Source organism: Odocoileus virginianus, chromosome 7 (genome assembly GCF_023699985.2).
Source record: "Odocoileus virginianus isolate 20LAN1187 ecotype Illinois chromosome 7, Ovbor_1.2, whole genome shotgun sequence".
In the NCBI taxonomy this organism is placed as follows: domain Eukaryota; kingdom Metazoa; phylum Chordata; class Mammalia; order Artiodactyla; family Cervidae; genus Odocoileus; species Odocoileus virginianus.
In genome coordinates, this window is record NC_069680.1 from 18653251 (window position 1) to 18672092 (window position 18842).

The following is an 18842-nucleotide window of genomic DNA, read 5'->3' on the forward strand; positions in this document are numbered from 1 at the left end:
AGAGGAAGCAGGACACTGAGGCTTGGCCACAGAGAAAGAAGAGACTGCTCTGTGGTGCTATGTCTGTTTCTAGACACACCTCTAACCAGCTGGTGACTTAGCACAACTGGCTTCCCCTCCCTGAACAGCAGGGCTCTGCTGCAGGCTAGCGAGGTTAGATGCCGCAGTATTCCCCAAGCCTACCCCTACTTCTGGCATTTTTTGCACAGTGCTTTGAAGATGAGAAGGGCTCAGGAAATGCTTTAGAAGTATGAAGAACATCTGGTTGACCCTAGGCTTGTGCCTTCCCACCCACCTTCTCCTTAGTCTTCTGTGTGAGTGCGTTTGAGAGTGCGATGTTGGTGGGGACCCAGGAGGACGAGAATAGAACACATAGCTCGGCTGAATGGCAGGTGGGACATCTTAAGAAGAAGAGGGGAGTGTTGGGGCGAGAAGAGAGCAAGCAAAGCAGAAGCAGAAAAACTGACCCGGAACCTCCCTGGAGGTCCAGTGATTATGAATCCGCCTTCCAATGCAGGGGATGCAGGTTTGATCCCTGACCCCTGGTCAGGAAATGAAGGTCCCACATGGAGCAGGGCAGCTCAGTCTGGGGAGTGCACTAGAGAGGAGAACTAGCCAGGAGCCTGAGCGCCACAATGAAGACCCAGCATAGCCAAATAAATGAATAAACAGTGTAAAACAGAAAAAAAGATAAACTGCCCCAATACTTTCCAGGGAACAGACAAGGCGGGGAGTCAAGAAGGTATTTGCAGAGAAGTTTCTGGTTAGTGTTCTGATGAGGGGGATCTCGGTGGGGCCCCAGGTGGGGGTGATGGAGAGGCGGGAGGACGTATTTCTGTGACGAGGCTGAAGGGACATCACTGTGCTTGGCACATGTCCCTTCCCCTAGCATGGCAGGAGGCAGAAGTCACCATGTGGTCACCACTGCCTCTCAAATCCAGGAGGAACCAAGGAAAGAACACAAGCCTCAGATTCCAGGGCCGGCTCCATGACTTGCCAGCTCTGTGGGCTGGAGCCAAAGTGTCCCCTCACAGAGCCCCACATCCTCTGATGAAAGAACAAGGTGAACAACATTGCAGGAACAACACAATCACACCATCTCTCCCCCAGCCATCAGGAGGGTAATATCCGAAGAGGTGAAGTGTGTGAAAATCCTTGGTGAGTATATGAAGAGGTTCCCAAATAGCTGAATACTCATTATGATGAAAAAAATATAAAAAGGCAGAATAGGCACTCTGCTTTGACTAAAGTCAGGAAACGACCGTTCGTAGGTCGTTGTGGCCCTGGCCCTTGGAGATCTGCCTCAACCCCAAAGAAGTCTCTGGGCCATTTTCACTGGACTCTGTCTTCACGCGAGGGGTTTGCAGTGCAGTGTTTCACGGCAACTCAAACGAAAGAGTATCTTCTTGTGCTTCCTGAAGAATGAAGCTGTCCAGGATGCTACATTTGCCTTAATACTCCATTAATAACACTGTCTCTGGCATAGCTTTAGATAGAGTTAAATACTCCACATTGAGTCTAAATGCTGGTGATGGAGACAAAGCCAAGGACTCCCAAGACAAGCGCATAAATGGGAGAAAATATTTGCAAGTGAAATGGCTGATAAGTGATTAATGTCCAACACATATAAACAGCTCATACAACGTAACATCAAAGAAATAAACAACCCAATTAAAAAATGGGCAGAAGAACTGAATAGACATTTTTCCAAAGAGGAAATGCAGATGGCCAACAGGCATATGAAAAGATGCTCAACATCATAATCATCAAGGAAATGCAAATGAAAACCACAAGGAGATATCTCACACCTGTCAGCATGGCTATCATCAACAAGGACACAGACAACATGTGGAGGATGTGGGAAGAGGGGATTCTTGAGTACTGTTGCTGGGAATGTAAGTTGGTATAGCCACTGTGGAAAATAGTATGGGAGGTTTCTCAAAAAAAAAAAACAAAACTAAAGACAGAGCTATCAATGAGTCTGCAGTTCCACTCCTGGGCATACATATATAAGAAAAACAAAATGCTAATTTGAAAAGATCCCTGTACCCCAATATTCACAGAAGCACTATTTACAATAGTCAAGATATGAAAGCAACCTAAGTGTCCATCAACAGATGAATGGATAAAGAAGATACACACACACACACACACACACACACACACACACACCCAGTGGACTACTACTCAGCCATAAAAAAGAATGAAACTTTGCCAATTGCAGCAACATGGATGACCCTGGAAGGCATTATACTAAGTGAAATGAGTCAGACAGAAGAAGACAAATACTGTTTATCACTTATATGTGGAATCTAAAAAATACAATAAACTAGTGAATATAACAAAAATGAAGCAGACTCACAGAGAGAATAAACTGGTGTTTACAAGTAGAGAGAAGGATGGGGGGGAGGGGCAATACAGGAGTGGGAGGCACAAACTACTGGGTATAAGATAGGTTCAGTGAGGTATTATACAACACAGGGAATATATACAATATTCTGAAATAGCTGTAAATGGAAAGTAACCTATAAAAGTTGTATAAAATTTAAAAAAATATTTTTTTTGAAGCCAAGAGTTCCTTCTTCCTTTTCTGTATGCTGCTGCTTTGGACAGAACACTGCAAAAGCATACTAAATAAACAAATAGCCAACTCAAATCTACCACTTCGCAAACAGAAAGCTTAAGGATTCATCTGTCTGAGCCCCTCATTTTATAGGTGAGGACACCAAGACCAATACAAGTGCTTGGACCAAAGGCCCATGCCTCGTAAATGGCAGAGTTGGTCCCAGAGTCCATTTGTCTCTCCACTCTACAGTACATCATGATCTCCACTTCTCATGCTTAAAATGCACTTTTAAGATTTAAACCTGAGCAGCATTCCATCTCTTTCCATCCATCTCTAAATGCATTTCAGAAAATGAGCCTGTGTCCCCACCCAGAAGTCCATGCCAACGGAGAGTTTGGGCCTCCTCTCTTACCTGTAAGTTTGCACAAGGTGGTAAAACATGAGTGGGGATTTCATTCTCAGAGCCTGCTGGCCCCAGGGGCTTGTTCTTGACCCGGAAGGCTGTGGTGGTGGTGGCAGTGGTGGTCTGAACTGGGAGGGCTGGCTGCCACACAGTCACATCCGAGCCATTGCCAAAGGCTTGAATTGCATTTTCTGCAGTAAAACAGGAGGGAATCCAATTTCAAAGTCAGGCAGCAAATGGAACGGACAGGATTTGTGAAGCCAGAGAGGTACACTAGAAATTCTGATGAGAGCACTGGACTTCTCTGAGCAAAACCCATCCATCCATCCACTCCCTACATACTGAGAGCCAGCCATGGGTCAGGTGCTCTAAAATCAATTCACTCATTAAACCCTGAGCTGGACACTTAGCTATGCTCTATAAGTGCAACAGATATTTATTGTGCCCCTCTTCAGATACTAGGTACTGAATAAGATCCTTTCCCTGAAACATTCATCAGTCAAGTCTTTTGAAACTTGACTCAAAATAGCCTCAGACCTGCTATTTGGGATCACAATCACTGTTCCATCTTTCAAAAAAAATGCTTGTGTCAAAATTCTATACTAATGGCAAGCTAATTAGTAAGTACCACATCCCTAATTATGAGACTGGGGCGACTCAGTAGCATTCATACAAATTCAGCAGGCAGTGAAATCAAACAGCAAAAAAAAAAAAAAAAAATGTGATCCGCTACCAAAGAGCACCTACTATGAGCCCGGCATTGCTCAAAGTACAAACACAACAGAATTCTTTAAAGAAAAATACATCCCAAACCTCATCAATAATATATTGTGAAAATGTAAGCAAGATTATTTTTTTCCTTTCTGCTCCCAGTCTTCTGAACAAAATCTGCATAATTAGGAAGGCACAGCCCTGCTTAAATGAAAAGTTTAAAATGTAAAACTTTAAAAGCTTATTACAATTTCATGGGATTAGATTGTTTTTTATGGCAAGAGTAAATTGGTTGTGTGTTGTTCCCCTCCCCGAGATGAATAAAAAACAGGTTTTAATCAGGTCCTCAGGGATTTGGCCTGGATTTAGGATTTTTTTTTTTTATTTCATATTCATTGTATAAAAAATCAAACTCTTCCATTTGGGACCTGAATGTGCAAATTGTTAATATATGACTCTTAGCTGGCATTTTTCAATATACGAGACAGAATAATTTAAGCCTAATCTTCCTCTCAGAAGTGACATTTTGTTCTAAAATTGTTATCCTTGAAGTTCAGCAAATTGGAAGCTTGTTTTCAAAAACTTTACATTTTTAAGTCTGTAGGAAACAGCTTCAAATTAATATCAATGCTTCTTGAGCTCCCAGTTGGGTTACAGAGCTTAATGGGTGGGTGGAAGGTAAAGAAGCCAGTACTTGGGCAACCAGTTTCCTCAAATGACCCAGGACTACAACAATAAAACAAAACCTTCCTTTGTCCTGTTAAGGCATGTAGATTCAGGAGACCCATGTCATTTGTTGAAACTGTGATTTCCAGTATGTCTGCCTTGTCATTTGGGGAGATTGTCCGCTCGCTCACTCATTCATTCAGGTGTCAATGGAATATCTACTAAGTGCCAGGCACTGTTCTGTGCTGAGACTCAGCAGGGGGCAAATGACACCAACAGGACAGAAAAGTCCCTGTCCTCTTGGAGGTTATATTCTGGTTAAGGAGGCAAACAGAGAAAGTATACAATACACTTGTTGTTCAGTTGCGAAGTCACGTCTGACTCCTTGCGAACCTATGAACTTTAGGCTGCCAGGCTTCTCTGTCTATGGGGTTCTCCAGGCAAGAATACTGGAGTGGGTTGCCATTGCCTTCTTCAGGGGATCTTCCCTTCCCAGGGATTGAACTCGGGTCTCCTGCATTGCAGACAGGTTCTTTCACCGTCTGAACCACCAGGGAAGCAATAGATTGGCGTCATGTTTGTGCTAGGGGAATTGGAGAGGTTTGGTTAATTTGAAGGGATGGGGGAACTGGGTTATTGCATTTAGGTTGAAACCTACAAATTCCAATTCCTTCTACCCTAAGGCCTGTTGCAAGAGGCTGAATTTAGTCTGTGTCTTTCGTAGGCTGTGCTCCATCTAATCAAAGTATAAATGGAATGACTATGAAAAATTCTGGCTGGCTTTGGTCCTCATTGAAGACCAAATGTGTTTATGTTTATTAAAAAATCATTAGCATTGATACCATTCTTCCCTTCACCAAAATATTATTAAGCAGGGACCACTTTAATTTCTCTCTGAGGTAGCAGTTTTCCAGCCCAAGTGAGTATAATCTTTTTTTCTCACACTGACTTCTATGGCCATTGCTTTATCTTCATTAAAAGCTGGATTCTGCCAGAAGAGTGTGCAGGATGTGAAAAACAGGATACACACACACACATGATTTTTTTTTTAGTTAAGACCAAAGAAGAGGCTTAAGGTATAGTTCCACGATATAGTGCCCAATGTTATTTTGGCAAGTGTCTCCACACTTTAGACTAGTTTCAAATTTCACTTAAGTATCCAAAAGCTTGTTTTCGTTTTAAGATAATCAAAGCATTTGGTTATAGCCAAGTACCTACTGAGTGAATCTCTTAGATTTGTCTTTTCAACAAAAGAAACAATGAGGAGGTTTTTGAAGTAACACTTAAAAGCTTTCCTGTGTGCAAGCAGTAAATAGTTGGCTAATTCTTTAGAAATCAGTCAGAGTACCATGGAGAAATTGTCACCTAAAGGCAAAGTGCTCAGAGGCAGGTGAACCTTGGCCCAGGATTCCCAGTAGGAAGTTCTACCCGGTCCTTGATGTTCAGGCTTGTGTTTATATCCATCAGCCCCTCAATCTCAGGCCTGATTCAGAAGCCCACGGGGTGCAGAGGAAGGAAGTGGGTGGGGCTTTGGATCCTATCTCCGGTGTGGCTGGTCTAGGTGAATACCAGCTGCTTATTCCACTGGGGCATGGGGATACTAATTAGTGGATCTCCCAGGATTCTTGTGCAGATTACAGTCAATGAGACAATGTAATGGGTTGGCCAAAAAGTTTGATCAAGTTTTCTCTAACATCCTACGGGAAAACCCGAATGAGCTTTTTGGCCAACTGGATATATGTTACACTCCTCCTAGAAGGAGTTTACACACAGAGAAGGCACCCGATAAATGAATGGTGGCTGCTGCAAGACACAAATGAGGTACTCAGCTGGATCCTCGCCTGGGGCGCACACATCTCGGTGGATAGAAGGGAGATCTGGCACAGTGCTTTCGAAGTTCATTTGATGAGGCCCATCGTTCACACCCGTACATTTCTCTCTATCCCTCTTCCCCTGGGAAACGTGTTTCCAAATTGCCTAAAGGACCCTGCAATAATAATGGTACTGTTTCCAAGCAAAAACCTCCCCCCGACCCACCCCCCCAGCTCATCTCATCTCCGGAGATATCTGAAGCTCCTGGCTGCATCACCAGCCCATTCCACTCGAGAAGTGCTGCTTCTTCTCTGAGCCAACCCTGAACATCCAGGGGGCTATTGATGTTAACATTCTAATTTTTCTCACAGAGCCTTTGGAGGCCTACCCTCATCTAACTTGCCCGAAGTCTTTCACATTGTGTATGCTGCCCAGGTTTTAAAAACCTCTGGAACTGACATGGGGCTGGTTGCCAAAACCAACATTTCATCTGTGGGTAGAAGTGCTCCTCCCCACACGATGTGCCCCTGGCTATTGAGTCTTTCGCTTCCCGGGGCCTCTGGACTTGCCACCTGGGTGGCACCCAGTTCGTCACTTGCTCTGGTCCTGCTGCACCACGCTGTGTGGCTAAAAGGATCTGGATTCACCAGCAGCGATCAGGAAAAAAAAAAAAGAGAGAGACACACACAGAGGAGGCAGACATAGGAAACACAAAAGTACAGTTTGAACTTAGGGGAAAACGTTTATGTGGCTGTTGTCTATTTTTTCAAACTCACTAAGACATGTGTTGTCCTTGAAGAAATTCAGAAATTTCAAGCATTCCTCCAGGTCGTTTCCGCTGTTGTTGCAGTCACACCAGGGGGCCACGCTGAGGCTACTGGAGTCTACGTAGTTGGGGGTCATGACTGTACCTAAAAGAGTAAAAACAAGGCGTTTTATTCTTGTGTGATGATATAAACTTTCCTATAGCCTGAAAAGAAACAAATGTTCCTCTGACTTCAGATGCACCGTGGATAACACCGTGGATAATTACAAACACTGTGTTTGCTGAGTGGGAAATTATGTTAAGCAGTGCATTTTTTTGGCAATTTATCTTGAGCACATAAAATAATTTACACATTTACTTTAAAAATTCTAACAGAACTCCTTGAGCTGCGCTTAGGGTATTTTTCTCTGCACAAATGGTGTGGATGTCATGGAGCAGGAGAGAATTAACTTAGAATGCATGAATTGCCAAATCCCTTGCATTTTCTTGAAAATGTCATTAATCTTCACAAATAGATAGAGCTGGTTTTACATATCTTAAAAGGCCTTTTAGGACTTTGCATCTACTTCCTTCAGAAGCAAATGGCTCCTTCAAGGTAACCCAGGGAAGCTTAGAAGCTTTCTTTATGGGTTACCCCACGTTCTAGATGTATTCAAGGAAGCCTCTGTTCACTAGACTCTCAAGAGATTTAAACAAGGTCTTGCAAGTTGTGATGGAATTGGAAATAAACAGTGGAAATTTCCTAAGCCAGTGGTATTGTCTTAATAGTCCTCAAAAATCCTCAAAGAAACGCTGGGTGGTCTCTTGCCTACATCTTCCTGTGTATTCATTGTTCTTCTGATGAGTTCTGTATTGGTGCAAATAAACAATGCATTTACACTTAACATGACCCAAATGTCTTCTCCTGGGTGGCTCACACCAGGCAATGCCTACCCATGCCAAGAAGCCTTCTGTTTTTGTATATTTTGTGGAAGTAAGAAGTAATAGGCAGTCCAGTGAGTCACAGGATATATTTGGTTCAGAAAAAAAAAAAAATTCTTTTTAAGCTTTTATGGATCAAGGGCATATCTTTGCCCTACATTCCTTACTGACCTGAACTAAACAATGTCCCATTCTACCTTGGGATGAAAACTTCAACCCACAGCAGAGAGAAGCTTGTAACTTTTGGTGAGAAAGGAACAGGCATCCCCAACACTGAATGAAGAGGTTAGAGTATGTCTGCTAAGCACCCACTGTGTCTGGCTCCAGAATGGATCTCTGACATTTGGAAAAGGTAGGAACTAGCTTTGTCTTCAGAGATCTTAGAACCCAATGACCAGAGTGGAGGGAAAGATTTGGACCCAAGAGAGAAATAAATTTTGGCTCACAGAATGCATTGTTTCAACTAGTTCTTCCCTTAAGTGATTTCATTATCCTCAGGCATGTAATAGTTTGTTGAGCTTGAACCCACATGGAGTTTTCAATGAGTGTGTGCACCTTGAATGTGTAGACTAAGGCATTAACAGTGATTACATCTGGGAGTGGGGCTAGAGATCTTTTAACACTGTGGGTTTCTCTGCATTTTAAAAAACTCTTTACAATGAACATGATTTAATTCATTCTGTTATTTCTTAAACATGTAATTCTATCGTTGATAAATAATCCTTACTAGGAACTACTTTATTTAAGAAAAGGAAAAACTGAATGCAAATTTGGAGGAATGACTTCCCTGGCTGCCCAGTGGTTGAGACCCCAGGCTTCCACTGCAGGGTGGTCACAGGTTTGATCCCTGGTCAGGGAACTAAGAAGCCACATGCCAATCCTGCCAGTCTCACAGCATGGCCAAAGAAAAAAATAAATAAAAGTGGAGGGCTGACTTAAGGAAGATAAGCTCATGGGACCTGTCAGTGAGAATGGTCAGTCGCTGGTGAAAGGTATTACCCAAGACAGCACAGGTATCCTTGCAAATAAAATCAGGCTGAGTGTACAGCACCAGCAACCTCCCAGCACTCAGTATGGCCAGTGATTTTCCCAGTGACTCTTGCTGAAGATATGCTGGCGACAAAGACTTTGGTCTGTGCTGTCACTCTTGATAGGACGTTCTTCCTGCCCAGTGACTAGTGTGATAGTGGCAGGAGCTGGCGCCCTGGCTGAGCCATCAGGCTTCTGACAACTGTGATTTCTCTCATCCTTGCCCAGCTTTCACTATGTGTTCCTTCTCACATGACAGTCGTGAGGGAGCTCTGCTTCCAAGGCTTCCCACAGCCCTGGTACCAGGAGCCCCATCCTTTTCTCCTGCTGCCCTGTTATTTCTGGGCACGAACCTGCCTCACTCCTGTCCTCTCCCAATTCACCAGTGCCTTGCCTAATTGCACTGCTCTCCTGAATGCCAAGCACCTCAGGTCTTGAAAGACAGAACAAGACTACTTCTGCTATGTTTGTTCTCAGGGAAAAAATATTAAGGAAACCTCCCTCCCTCCCCACCAGGAGCTGAATTACCCAGACTACTAATGGCAAGCAGAACACCAAGTCTTTAGGGATTTTCCTTCCAAAGGGCCATTTCAGGGAAATAGCTATTCTGATTTCCCCAGACTGCATGACATCCAAGCACCCCCCTCTTCAAAGTTACCTACTTCAGTTAATTTGGTTTGACTTGGTTCTCCTCGTCCATAACCATGCTTTCCCCACTTACTTCTGTTCTGTGTGGTCAGTTCTTCAACTGAGATGCGTCCCCGGTCTTCACACTTGCTGCCTCCCTGCTCTTTAATAATCCCTGCTTCTTCCTGCTTTTGTGCATCCATTATTCTGCCCCGCCCGCCCCCCTTTTTTTAGAGATGAGTCCTAAAGGACTCAACATCAAAACACCAGCACAGAGGGTTCCGAGGGGATTTTTACACCCACAGAGTGAGTGGCAGGCTACAAGGGAAGGACTCTGGGTGTTTGTACACCAGCATTTTCTCCCATCCCATGTCTCCCCGTCTTACCAATAAGCCCCGAGTAGGCGAGGAGGCAGTCAGCGTAATTTTCCTTTAGACAACTGCTCGCAGACCTTGACTCTGGCTGGCAGTTGGTGAAAAAATCGGCCAGGCGCGATCTGCAACAGGAAGAAAGTTGGGGGAGGGGGGAGGATATGTTTGAAAATAGCCCAAGCTTCTTCTGCACGGACGTAATTTTTCCTTACTCCTTTCTCGATAGGCCTTTTTCAACATCCCAAAATACAGAGAGTGTAGACTCTTAAAATGTTAGCATCTTCTCTTGTATACAAGCCCCCAGCCATCCCCTCGCCCACCTGTGTCTGCTTCTTTGCAGAGAAGTCTTCAGGGCCTGCAACTGGAGAAATCTTGACGCTTTGAAGTTTCCCTTCAATATTTATTTCTGACTAGACTTATTTGCATCTTTAGGAAATATGCTTCTGCACACACTCACCGGAGAGCCACAGTGGGAAAATATTTACTTTATACAGAAACATGTCCCTGGCGTCCAAATAGGATCCTACAGCCCATCTGCTCCCATAATTCCTAGTGGCTTTAAGAATATGCGTATCTGGTCTTCTAAGTCATCTCTCATCTACCACCCCAGGGAGGGGGCAGTGGTATATTCCAGCCAAGGGATGCTGGGGGGAAGTTTGCCTTTCCAGCACTGCAGGGAAAGGCAAAAGGGACTCGGAGACACTGGTCAGGATGCGACTGGGTGTAGGGGGTCCCCTGGTCAAAGTACAGCTTCTGTCTGCAGTTCAGGAAGCCTGCAGGGGCCAGCGCAGTCCACCCAGAAGCCCTGGGTGCTGGTGAAGTTGCCGAAGCACAAAGGGACTGCAGACATCACTGGTCTGCAGAGGAAAGGGGCTCTTTGTGGCCAACCGGCTGTTTTTCAGTCTGAAGAGGATATTGTTGGAGAAATTCTAAATGAGAACTGGGCCATCTCTAAGGTCATCTGAGCAGACAACAGCTCTGTTTCTATGTGAAGAACACAATAGACTTCAAGAGAAGCTAAATTATCTGGCGATTACAGGAGACAACGGATGGCTGTCTTAGCTCCTTCTCTTTAGCGCACTCGAGTTGGCAGCCAACATACACAGGGCTGTTTTTACTTCTTTCCACCCAAGAAATTGTATTTACTTAGCATCCCTAATGATATAAACAGGGTTGCCTGGGTGGGGCTGAGCAAGGTAGAATGTGTGGACATCACAGGGGTCTGTAAAGGGTCTGTAGGAAGCATATTCTGGGCCCTTTTCCTACAACTTGAACTGGAAGATTAAAAGGCCTTATGAAATGATCTGTGTGCACAGCACATTGGAAAGGCTGCCCAGTGTTCCTTTGGGATTGGTCTCTCCTTGAACCCATGTAAACAAGGCGTGTCTGAGCTTCCCTATCTGTGCCGATCTGTACACTCCGTATGTCGTGTGCCAGGTCCCATCACTGTGACTCCCCGGGGCAGGTGCTGGAGCTTTGCTTTATTTTCTTTGCACAGCACCTGACACTCCTCAGAACGTTTCCCGAGCGGGGCCATGTGGTGCAGCTAAGTGGCTTGGCAAAGATCCTCCAAATGAGGCTGGTGCATGCGCCTGTGTGTGTGCCTGCATGCCTCCCACAGTCTGAGCCTAGCTGGTGCTTTCTGACTCTAACTGAACACACCAAAGGGCGTGGAACCTGGCCATTTTCTGCAGCCTGGTTAAAGGATTTATCTTTCAGAAGAAATCCCTAAAGGTGACTCAGACTTACTCAACTGGCACCAATGGCATCCATCTTGGATCGAATGTCAATTTCAGAAGAGTTTTCCTGGTCATGAAAGTTAATGATCTCATGGCACTGGGCTTCTAACTTTGCAGAGGCCAACTGTGTGGTTCAGGCAGCTGGGACTCCAGCTCTGCACACAAGCCGATCAGCTCCCTGACCTGGCAGCCCCGTGCTCCAAGCTGCCCATGCAGAGAGGGATGAAAGGTCGCACTGTCTCCAAGCCTCCTGCTTCTCGTAGTCTCTCGTGCAGACTATTAACTGAACAGCACCGTGACTCGGATTACTATCCTCCAGCGGGAGGCTAATGCCACCAGACTCATTTTGCTTAACAACCTCAGAATTGACTCACAATTGGACTCTGGAATGAAAGGCTAATTGAGTTAGTCTGCTGCAGAGAACATAACCCTGATTGGGAGGATAAAACTAGATATACTGCTCTGAGCATCTCCCCGAACAGGCTGGTTTTAGAGAGAAGATTGTCAGCCCAAATCTCAGTCCTAAGACAAAACCAAAATGGTGAGCCTACACGGCATTGCTGAAACATGAACATTTTGCTGGTTCCTTCACCTCTGACCCACCTCCTCTTGCCATTCATGCCTGGAGACACGATGATCACTTTATGGGGTTCACATTTAACAGACAGAAAAACTGAAGGCAGAGGAAGTTTATACGGTGGTTGCTCAAGTGGGTGGACTTGTATGTTTTCATGAAATCTGTGAGTTGGTTAACTTCACAATGGTAGTTTGAAAGTGGACGAGGTGGGAGAATTTTCATTATGGTAATCAGTCAGCTCTACAGCCCACAACCCTATGCTGTTCTCAGAGAGCCAGTTGTTAAATATTTACTAGCACAATGCTCTCAAAAAACCAGCATGGTGTAGTCAATCCCACATATAAAGGAAGTATCTTTACTTCCTTTGAATTCTTGGGAACTCAAGGTTCTTGGGAGTTGAATTTCAGCACTTCCTGGATGAGCTACCTCTCCCATCCCTAATCACCTTTATGTCAAATGACATGTGAAATGGTGTCATAAATTAACCTCCAGTCTCCAGTATCTTCCAAAGAAAGAAAACGGTTCTCTCTAAAGATGCTCCCAACCCAACAACACAGCCACTGAAATCTCTCAAAGCAACGTGTGCAAACGATTACAAGTATTGACAAAGCAGCTGACTTCTTGTCCTTTGTATTTACTGAATGACGAGTCCAGGGCTTGTGTTAATAAGTATGAATGAGTTCCCTGTCCCTGAACCCAAATAACCTGCCATCTAGAAGCCAAGAGAAACAAGTAAAAAGATGATAATACCACGATGGCTAGTTCTCAATAAAAGATAAGAAACGTTGCTAATAAAAGTAACACAACATGAATCAAGTATTTAGAATATGTTAGGTACGTCTTCATATACTTCATATTTTTTCCTGGCAACTCTAATAAGGTAAGGACTATTACTCTGTTATCCTAATTTCACAGAGGAGGAAACAACAGCTTATTGAGTTTAGACTAGAGTGAAATAGTGAATAGCAGAACCAGGATTTAAAAGCTATAACAAACCTAGACAGCATATTAAAAGGCAAAGACATCACTTTGCTGACAAAGGTCTGTATAGTCAAAGCTATGGTCTTTCCAGTAGTCATGTACTCAATGAGAGCTGGACCATAAAGAAGGCTGAGCCCTAAAAAACTGATGCTTTCCAACTGTGGTGCTGGAGAAGACTCTTGAGAGTCCCTTGGACAACAAGGAGATCAATCCAGTCAATCCTAAAGGAAATCAATTCTGAATACTCATTGGAAGGACTGATGCTGAAGCTGAAGCTCCAATACTTGGCCACCTGATGTGAAGGGTCAACTCATTGGAAAAGACTATTATGCTGAAGGCAGAAGAAGAAGGTGGCAGAGGATGAGACTGTTGGATAGCATCACTGATTCAATGGACATGAACTTGAGCAAACTCCAGCAGTTAGTGAGGGTCAGGGAAGTCTGGTGTGCTGCAGTCCATGGGGTCGCGAAGAGTTGGACACTTCTTAACAACTGAACAACAACAATAACAAATTCTGATTCTACAATTTAAGCTTTTAACACAACAGGAACTAGTTTCAGAGAAGTTGTAATATTGAGACTGAGGCTTGGAGGATCAGTAGGATCCTTCAGGTAAAGGGGGAAGAGGGTGTTCCCTCTGCAGAAGGAAGCAATAAGTGATAAAATAACCAGATTCATAAAAATCCCAGGAGAACAATCACAGATTATTTGCACTGATCGAAGTGTCTGGCATTTATTCACATATTTAATTTTAACTGCAGTAGGTGATACCACCAGCCCCATTTAGCAGATGGAGACACTGAGGCAAAGAGAGGTTAAGTAACTCCTCAGAGGTTGTAGACCTCTGTGCTGGAGCTGAAACGTGACCACATTCTAGGTGACTCCAGAGCCACAGTACTTTCTCAACCACTACACCTAACATGGAGTCAAACAGACTCAGACATGACTTGGTAACTGAACAAAACCACCACCACCACCTAATGCATGCATCATCCAGAAAACTGTCAACTGTTCACTTGGGATGGCTGGGCCACAGGAAGCACATGGTGAGTGACAGGAGATGGTGCCAGCAAGATCAGCAAGGGCCTTGAATGACCTAAGAGGCTGGATTTTATCCTGAAAGCAGTGGGAACCATCAAAGGATTTTAAACAGAGAATTAACATAATCAGGTCTGCAAAACAGAAGGACTCTTGGGTGTTTCAGTTATTAAGCAAAGATTTGCTTGAAACTTCTTCTATGCCCTCCCTGCTCTAGCAGAGATGAGAAAAGCAGGGAACTGGCCAAAGGAAGGAAGGACAGTTGTGCTGGAGGCTGAAGCCAGTTGGGTACCCTGAGGCGAGAACTGAGGACGAGAAGAGGAGGGGGGAAAGAGGATGCCCTTGAATGGTGGGTGTTGAGTGAGTGAGTCAAAGTCGCTCAGTTGCGTCCAACCTGCAACCCCATGGACTATACAATCTGTGGAATTCTCCAGGTCATAACACTGGAGTGGGTAGCCATTCCCTTCTCCAGGGGATCTTCCCAACCCAGGGATCGAACCCAGGTCTCCCACATTGCAGGAAGATTATTTACCAACTGAGCCACCGAGGAAGCCTGTGGTGGGTGTTGATGGAATGAAAGTCAAGACTGGGGACGTCCCTGGTGGTCCAGTGGCTAAGAATCTGACTTGCAATGCAGGGAAGTTGGGTTCAATCCCTGACTGGGGAACTAAGATCCTGAATGCATGTGTGCTAAGTCACTTCAGTCATGTCTGACTCTTTGTGACCCTATGGACTGTAGCCCACCAGACTCATCTGTCCATGGGATTCTCCAGGTAAGAATACTGGAGTGAGTTGCCATGCCCCCCTCCAGGGGATCTTCCTGACTGAGGGGTCAAACCCGCATTTCTTATGTCTCGTCCATTGGCAGGCAAGTTCTTTACCACCAGTGCTACCTGGAAAGCCCCAAGATCCCACATGCTGTGGAGCAACTAAGCCCAAGTGCTACAAGTACTGAGCGCTCGTGCTCCAGAGCCTGTGTGCCACAACCAGAGATCTCGAGTGATGCAGCGAAGATCCTGAGTGCCACAACAAAGACCCAACACGGCCAAATAAATAAATATTTTTTTAAAAAGAAAAGCAAGACTGCAAAAAAGGAGGGGGCAGAATCAGCTCTGTAGATTGTGGAGTCACAGACTGTAGAGGAGGAAAAGGAGAGGACAGTTTGAAAGGAAGATAAGAGAGGTGGCTTGTGACTGTGCTGAGGTCATGGCACCACAGGTGTCAAGCATCCAGCAGGTTGTGCGATTCTCAGACCTTCATCTGTCCAGTGGCCAACCAGCCCCAGCATCCCAGGACTGCCCAGTGCATACATCCTCCTGCCCACCCTGGGTAAAGAACCACACTGTAACCCTTTTCAATGACTTCCTCTGCCTGGGCTGCAGTGATCCAAACAAGAAAGCTTACATGGCCGGGGTAGGATTAACAAAGAAATTCCACAAGTGCATTTCTTCTGGAGACATGAAATCTCCATGACGACAGCAGTGATGAACCTGATTGTTTTTCTCTGAGAAAATGAAAAGAAAATGAATAGGCACTAATGTAGAAATGGATCTCCCTCTGAAAGAGAAATTTCCCACCCTTAAAGAGGAGAAAAATGCCAGCAAATGCCAAGTTGGCCTTAGGAAATCTGCTGAAGAGAAAACAGTGGTTTATGCAGAAAATATCTTATTAAAGGAAGCATGCTGCTAACTGGAAATAGAAAAATGATTATAATGATAAAATCTAGGAGAGTCTTCTCAAACAGCAGATGGTCTTTTGACAGTGGAGGAGAAATCATTTACCTACTTTTTCTGCTAACATTTTTAGGAAAATAGAGTTATGGAGAACAGTTCAAAAACATACTAGTAATGCCCAGTTTCACTCATCCTGGATTATTCTAATCCTGTAAATTTTTTTTTCTTTTTTTCTCCCCAGGGCAAATCCCATACTTGGACACAAGCTGTGTGGTTGATGGAATGGAGACTTGAGCGAAGAACTGTGAGATCCTGAATGGGATCCAGGCTCTGACACTAATTAACCAGAGTTCCTGAACATCATCATATGATGTTTGACGATTTTGGATTTCCCTTCCACTTCAGAACAGTCTGTTGGACACTTGAAGCTACTTGGAGAAGAAATCCACGTGTTTTTCATGCATTATTATTATTTTCACCCATGATTCCACTTCACCATTACACATGACTTTAGTGTCAAGGCATTTGGATTCTTTTGAGTATAGAGATCACATCTTTTTTTTTTTTAAAGATGTTTTTGATGAAGACCATTTTTTAAAGTCCTCTATTGAATTTGTTTCAATACTGATTCCATTTTATGCTTTGGTTTTTGGCCCCAAGGCATGAGGGATCTCAGCTCCCCGACCAGGGATCGAACTTGCACCCTCTTGTACTGGCAGGTGAAGGCTTAATCACTGGACCACCGGTGAAGTCCCTAGAGACCAGATCTTTCTATGGGATCCCCTCATCTCACATTCAAGAAAGCTAAGGGCCAAAGAGGTTAAGGTCCTGCTTACTGTCACATGTTAAGTGGTGGCAGAGGGCTTTCACTGGAAGAGGAACTGCTAGCTGTCTATAACAGACCAGGAAGGGAGAAGTAAGGAGGGTGCTGGACTTTAATTTCCCTGGGATTGAATTAAAGTCATCTAGTGTATAACTGCTCTGTTCTTCCCACTGTCTGACCAGTGTTCTTCAGTCCTCTTCCTAAGATTCCACTGACTGAGCCTCAGCGAGCACTTCACAAGCAACACGGGCTCAGGAGGGGTCAGATAGGGTGCAAGACTCTGCCCAAGAAGGTGGTGACTCTGTCCATGGACGAAGCCACCCTTTATTAAGAAGTCTTTGGGGCAACACCACTGCCCATACAAGACTGCAAGACTTGTCGACCCACTAGCAACTCAGAAGCTTGGAATAGAATCCATTCATTAACTTGCTTGTGTTAGAAATCACAGGTGTTTTGCTCTGAATCCAACATGAGTGTTAGGGCTTTAAAGTCTTGGATCTCAACTCAAGTCCTTTAGTTTCTAAAAGCGTTCTCAGTGGGTCAGTTGGACGAGCCATAAAAATGAGGGCCCTGGGAGTGGCATGCACCTGTTTCTAATTCCACTCCTACCTTCCATGGTTAAATAACTTAGCTACGTATTGGACATCTCTAATCCTCAGTTTTGTCACCAGGAAAATGGGGTAATGGAACTACAGTTGCCTTAAATGGCTGCCGTGATACTTTACTGACAGTCATGTAAAGCACCTTGCTCAGAACCTAGAATACACTTTGTGCAATACATTTTTATTTCCCATCCCTTCATCTTTTCTCCCCAATTTCTGGTCCATTCTAATGTGAAGCACTTGCCACAAAAACATATAGCAAGCTCAACACAGAGAAATATGTACATTAATCTATCTTCTGCTGGTCTTCCTATGACAGGTGAGCAGACTTCAGAGATGTTTCAGGTTTGGTTGCAGATCACTGCAGTAAAACGGATACTGCAACAAGCAAGTCACATGAATATTCTGACTTCCTGTGATGTAAAAGTTATGCTTTTACTGTACACCATTAAGTGAAGGATATCATTAGGTCCAAAAAACGTACATACCTTAGTTAAAAATACTCTGCTGTTAAAAATGCCAAAACAAATGCAATAACAACATCGAAGGTCACTGATCACAGACCACCACAGCAAATCACTTATGTATTAACTATTACAAGAATTACCAAAATGTGACACAGAGATATGAAGTGAGCAACTGCTACTGGAAAAATGGTGCAGACAGACTTGCTCAATGCAGGGTTGTCGCAAACTTTCAATCTGTATAAAACACAGCTTCTGCGAAGTGCACTAAAATGAATTATTAACACATCTGTGCCTTAAACAGGTTAACCTGTGTCACTGAGGGCAATAAGTCTGACCAAAACAAACTCAACAAATCTGAAGCTAGGGATCCTGAGGTGTTCCTTACAAACCTCTCAGCCATATGAGCTGATAGAATAAAAGCATTTTAAGAAAAGCTATTTTATTTCCCCCAGGAGTTTAGGGGGGAAAGATATATTTTTTAAATGACTAAACATCAGTAAGTTTGTTAATACTGCTGATCTCTTATGAAGAATAAAATCAATTAGAAAAACACGCTGCCTAAGATGACAAAGAAAGAGCAGGGGAACGGTAATTTTCTGGAACAGTGACACAAAACAGATTTTTCCTCTTTCTGTTTTTAGAAAATTACCTTAACCCTTCTTCTCCAGCAGCCTACTGGAGAACACATCTGGAAAGCATCCTTCAGCAAATCAGAGTCTATGTTGAACAGATTTTGCAGCGGGGGGGTGGGGGGTGGTGGTTCTTGACTTTCTGGTCCCTTCTTTGGACCGTACATTCTGGCTTCCTGAAGCAGAGGCCGTGTTTGCCAGGGACGGGCTGTCCTTCAGAAAGCCTGGGTTCTCCCACTCTCTGGGAGCAAATGTGTCCTCCCTGGAGCAAAGGCCGGAAGGCAGGCTCGCACGCCCCAGGCGCAGAGGGCCAAAGCCCCACTGTGTTCCTCGGCCCTTTGATGCGGCGTCCCACCCTCAGCCAACTGATGCATTTCTTGGTGACTCAGCCAGGCCGCAGCTTCATGTGACTGGGAAAGGGAGGTGTGAAGATCCAGTAGTC

The 18842-nt window shown here is 44.4% G+C and overlaps 1 protein-coding gene across 3 annotated transcripts in view; it reads right to left on the reverse strand.

Moving 5' to 3' along the window:
- The window catches only part of GFRA1 (GDNF family receptor alpha 1), a 225161-nt gene that overhangs the window by 27531 nt on the left and 178788 nt on the right, over positions 1–18842 (reverse strand). For all 3 annotated transcript variants that reach the window (XM_070470252.1, XM_020897148.2, XM_020897149.2), the window contains 3 exons: positions 9888–9997; positions 6935–7069; positions 2979–3160 (listed from right to left, as the gene is read on the reverse strand). In XM_070470252.1, coding sequence (XP_070326353.1) covers positions 2979–3160; positions 6935–7069; positions 9888–9997 — 427 coding nt within the window. The remainder of the gene's footprint in view (positions 1–2978; positions 3161–6934; positions 7070–9887; positions 9998–18842) is intronic.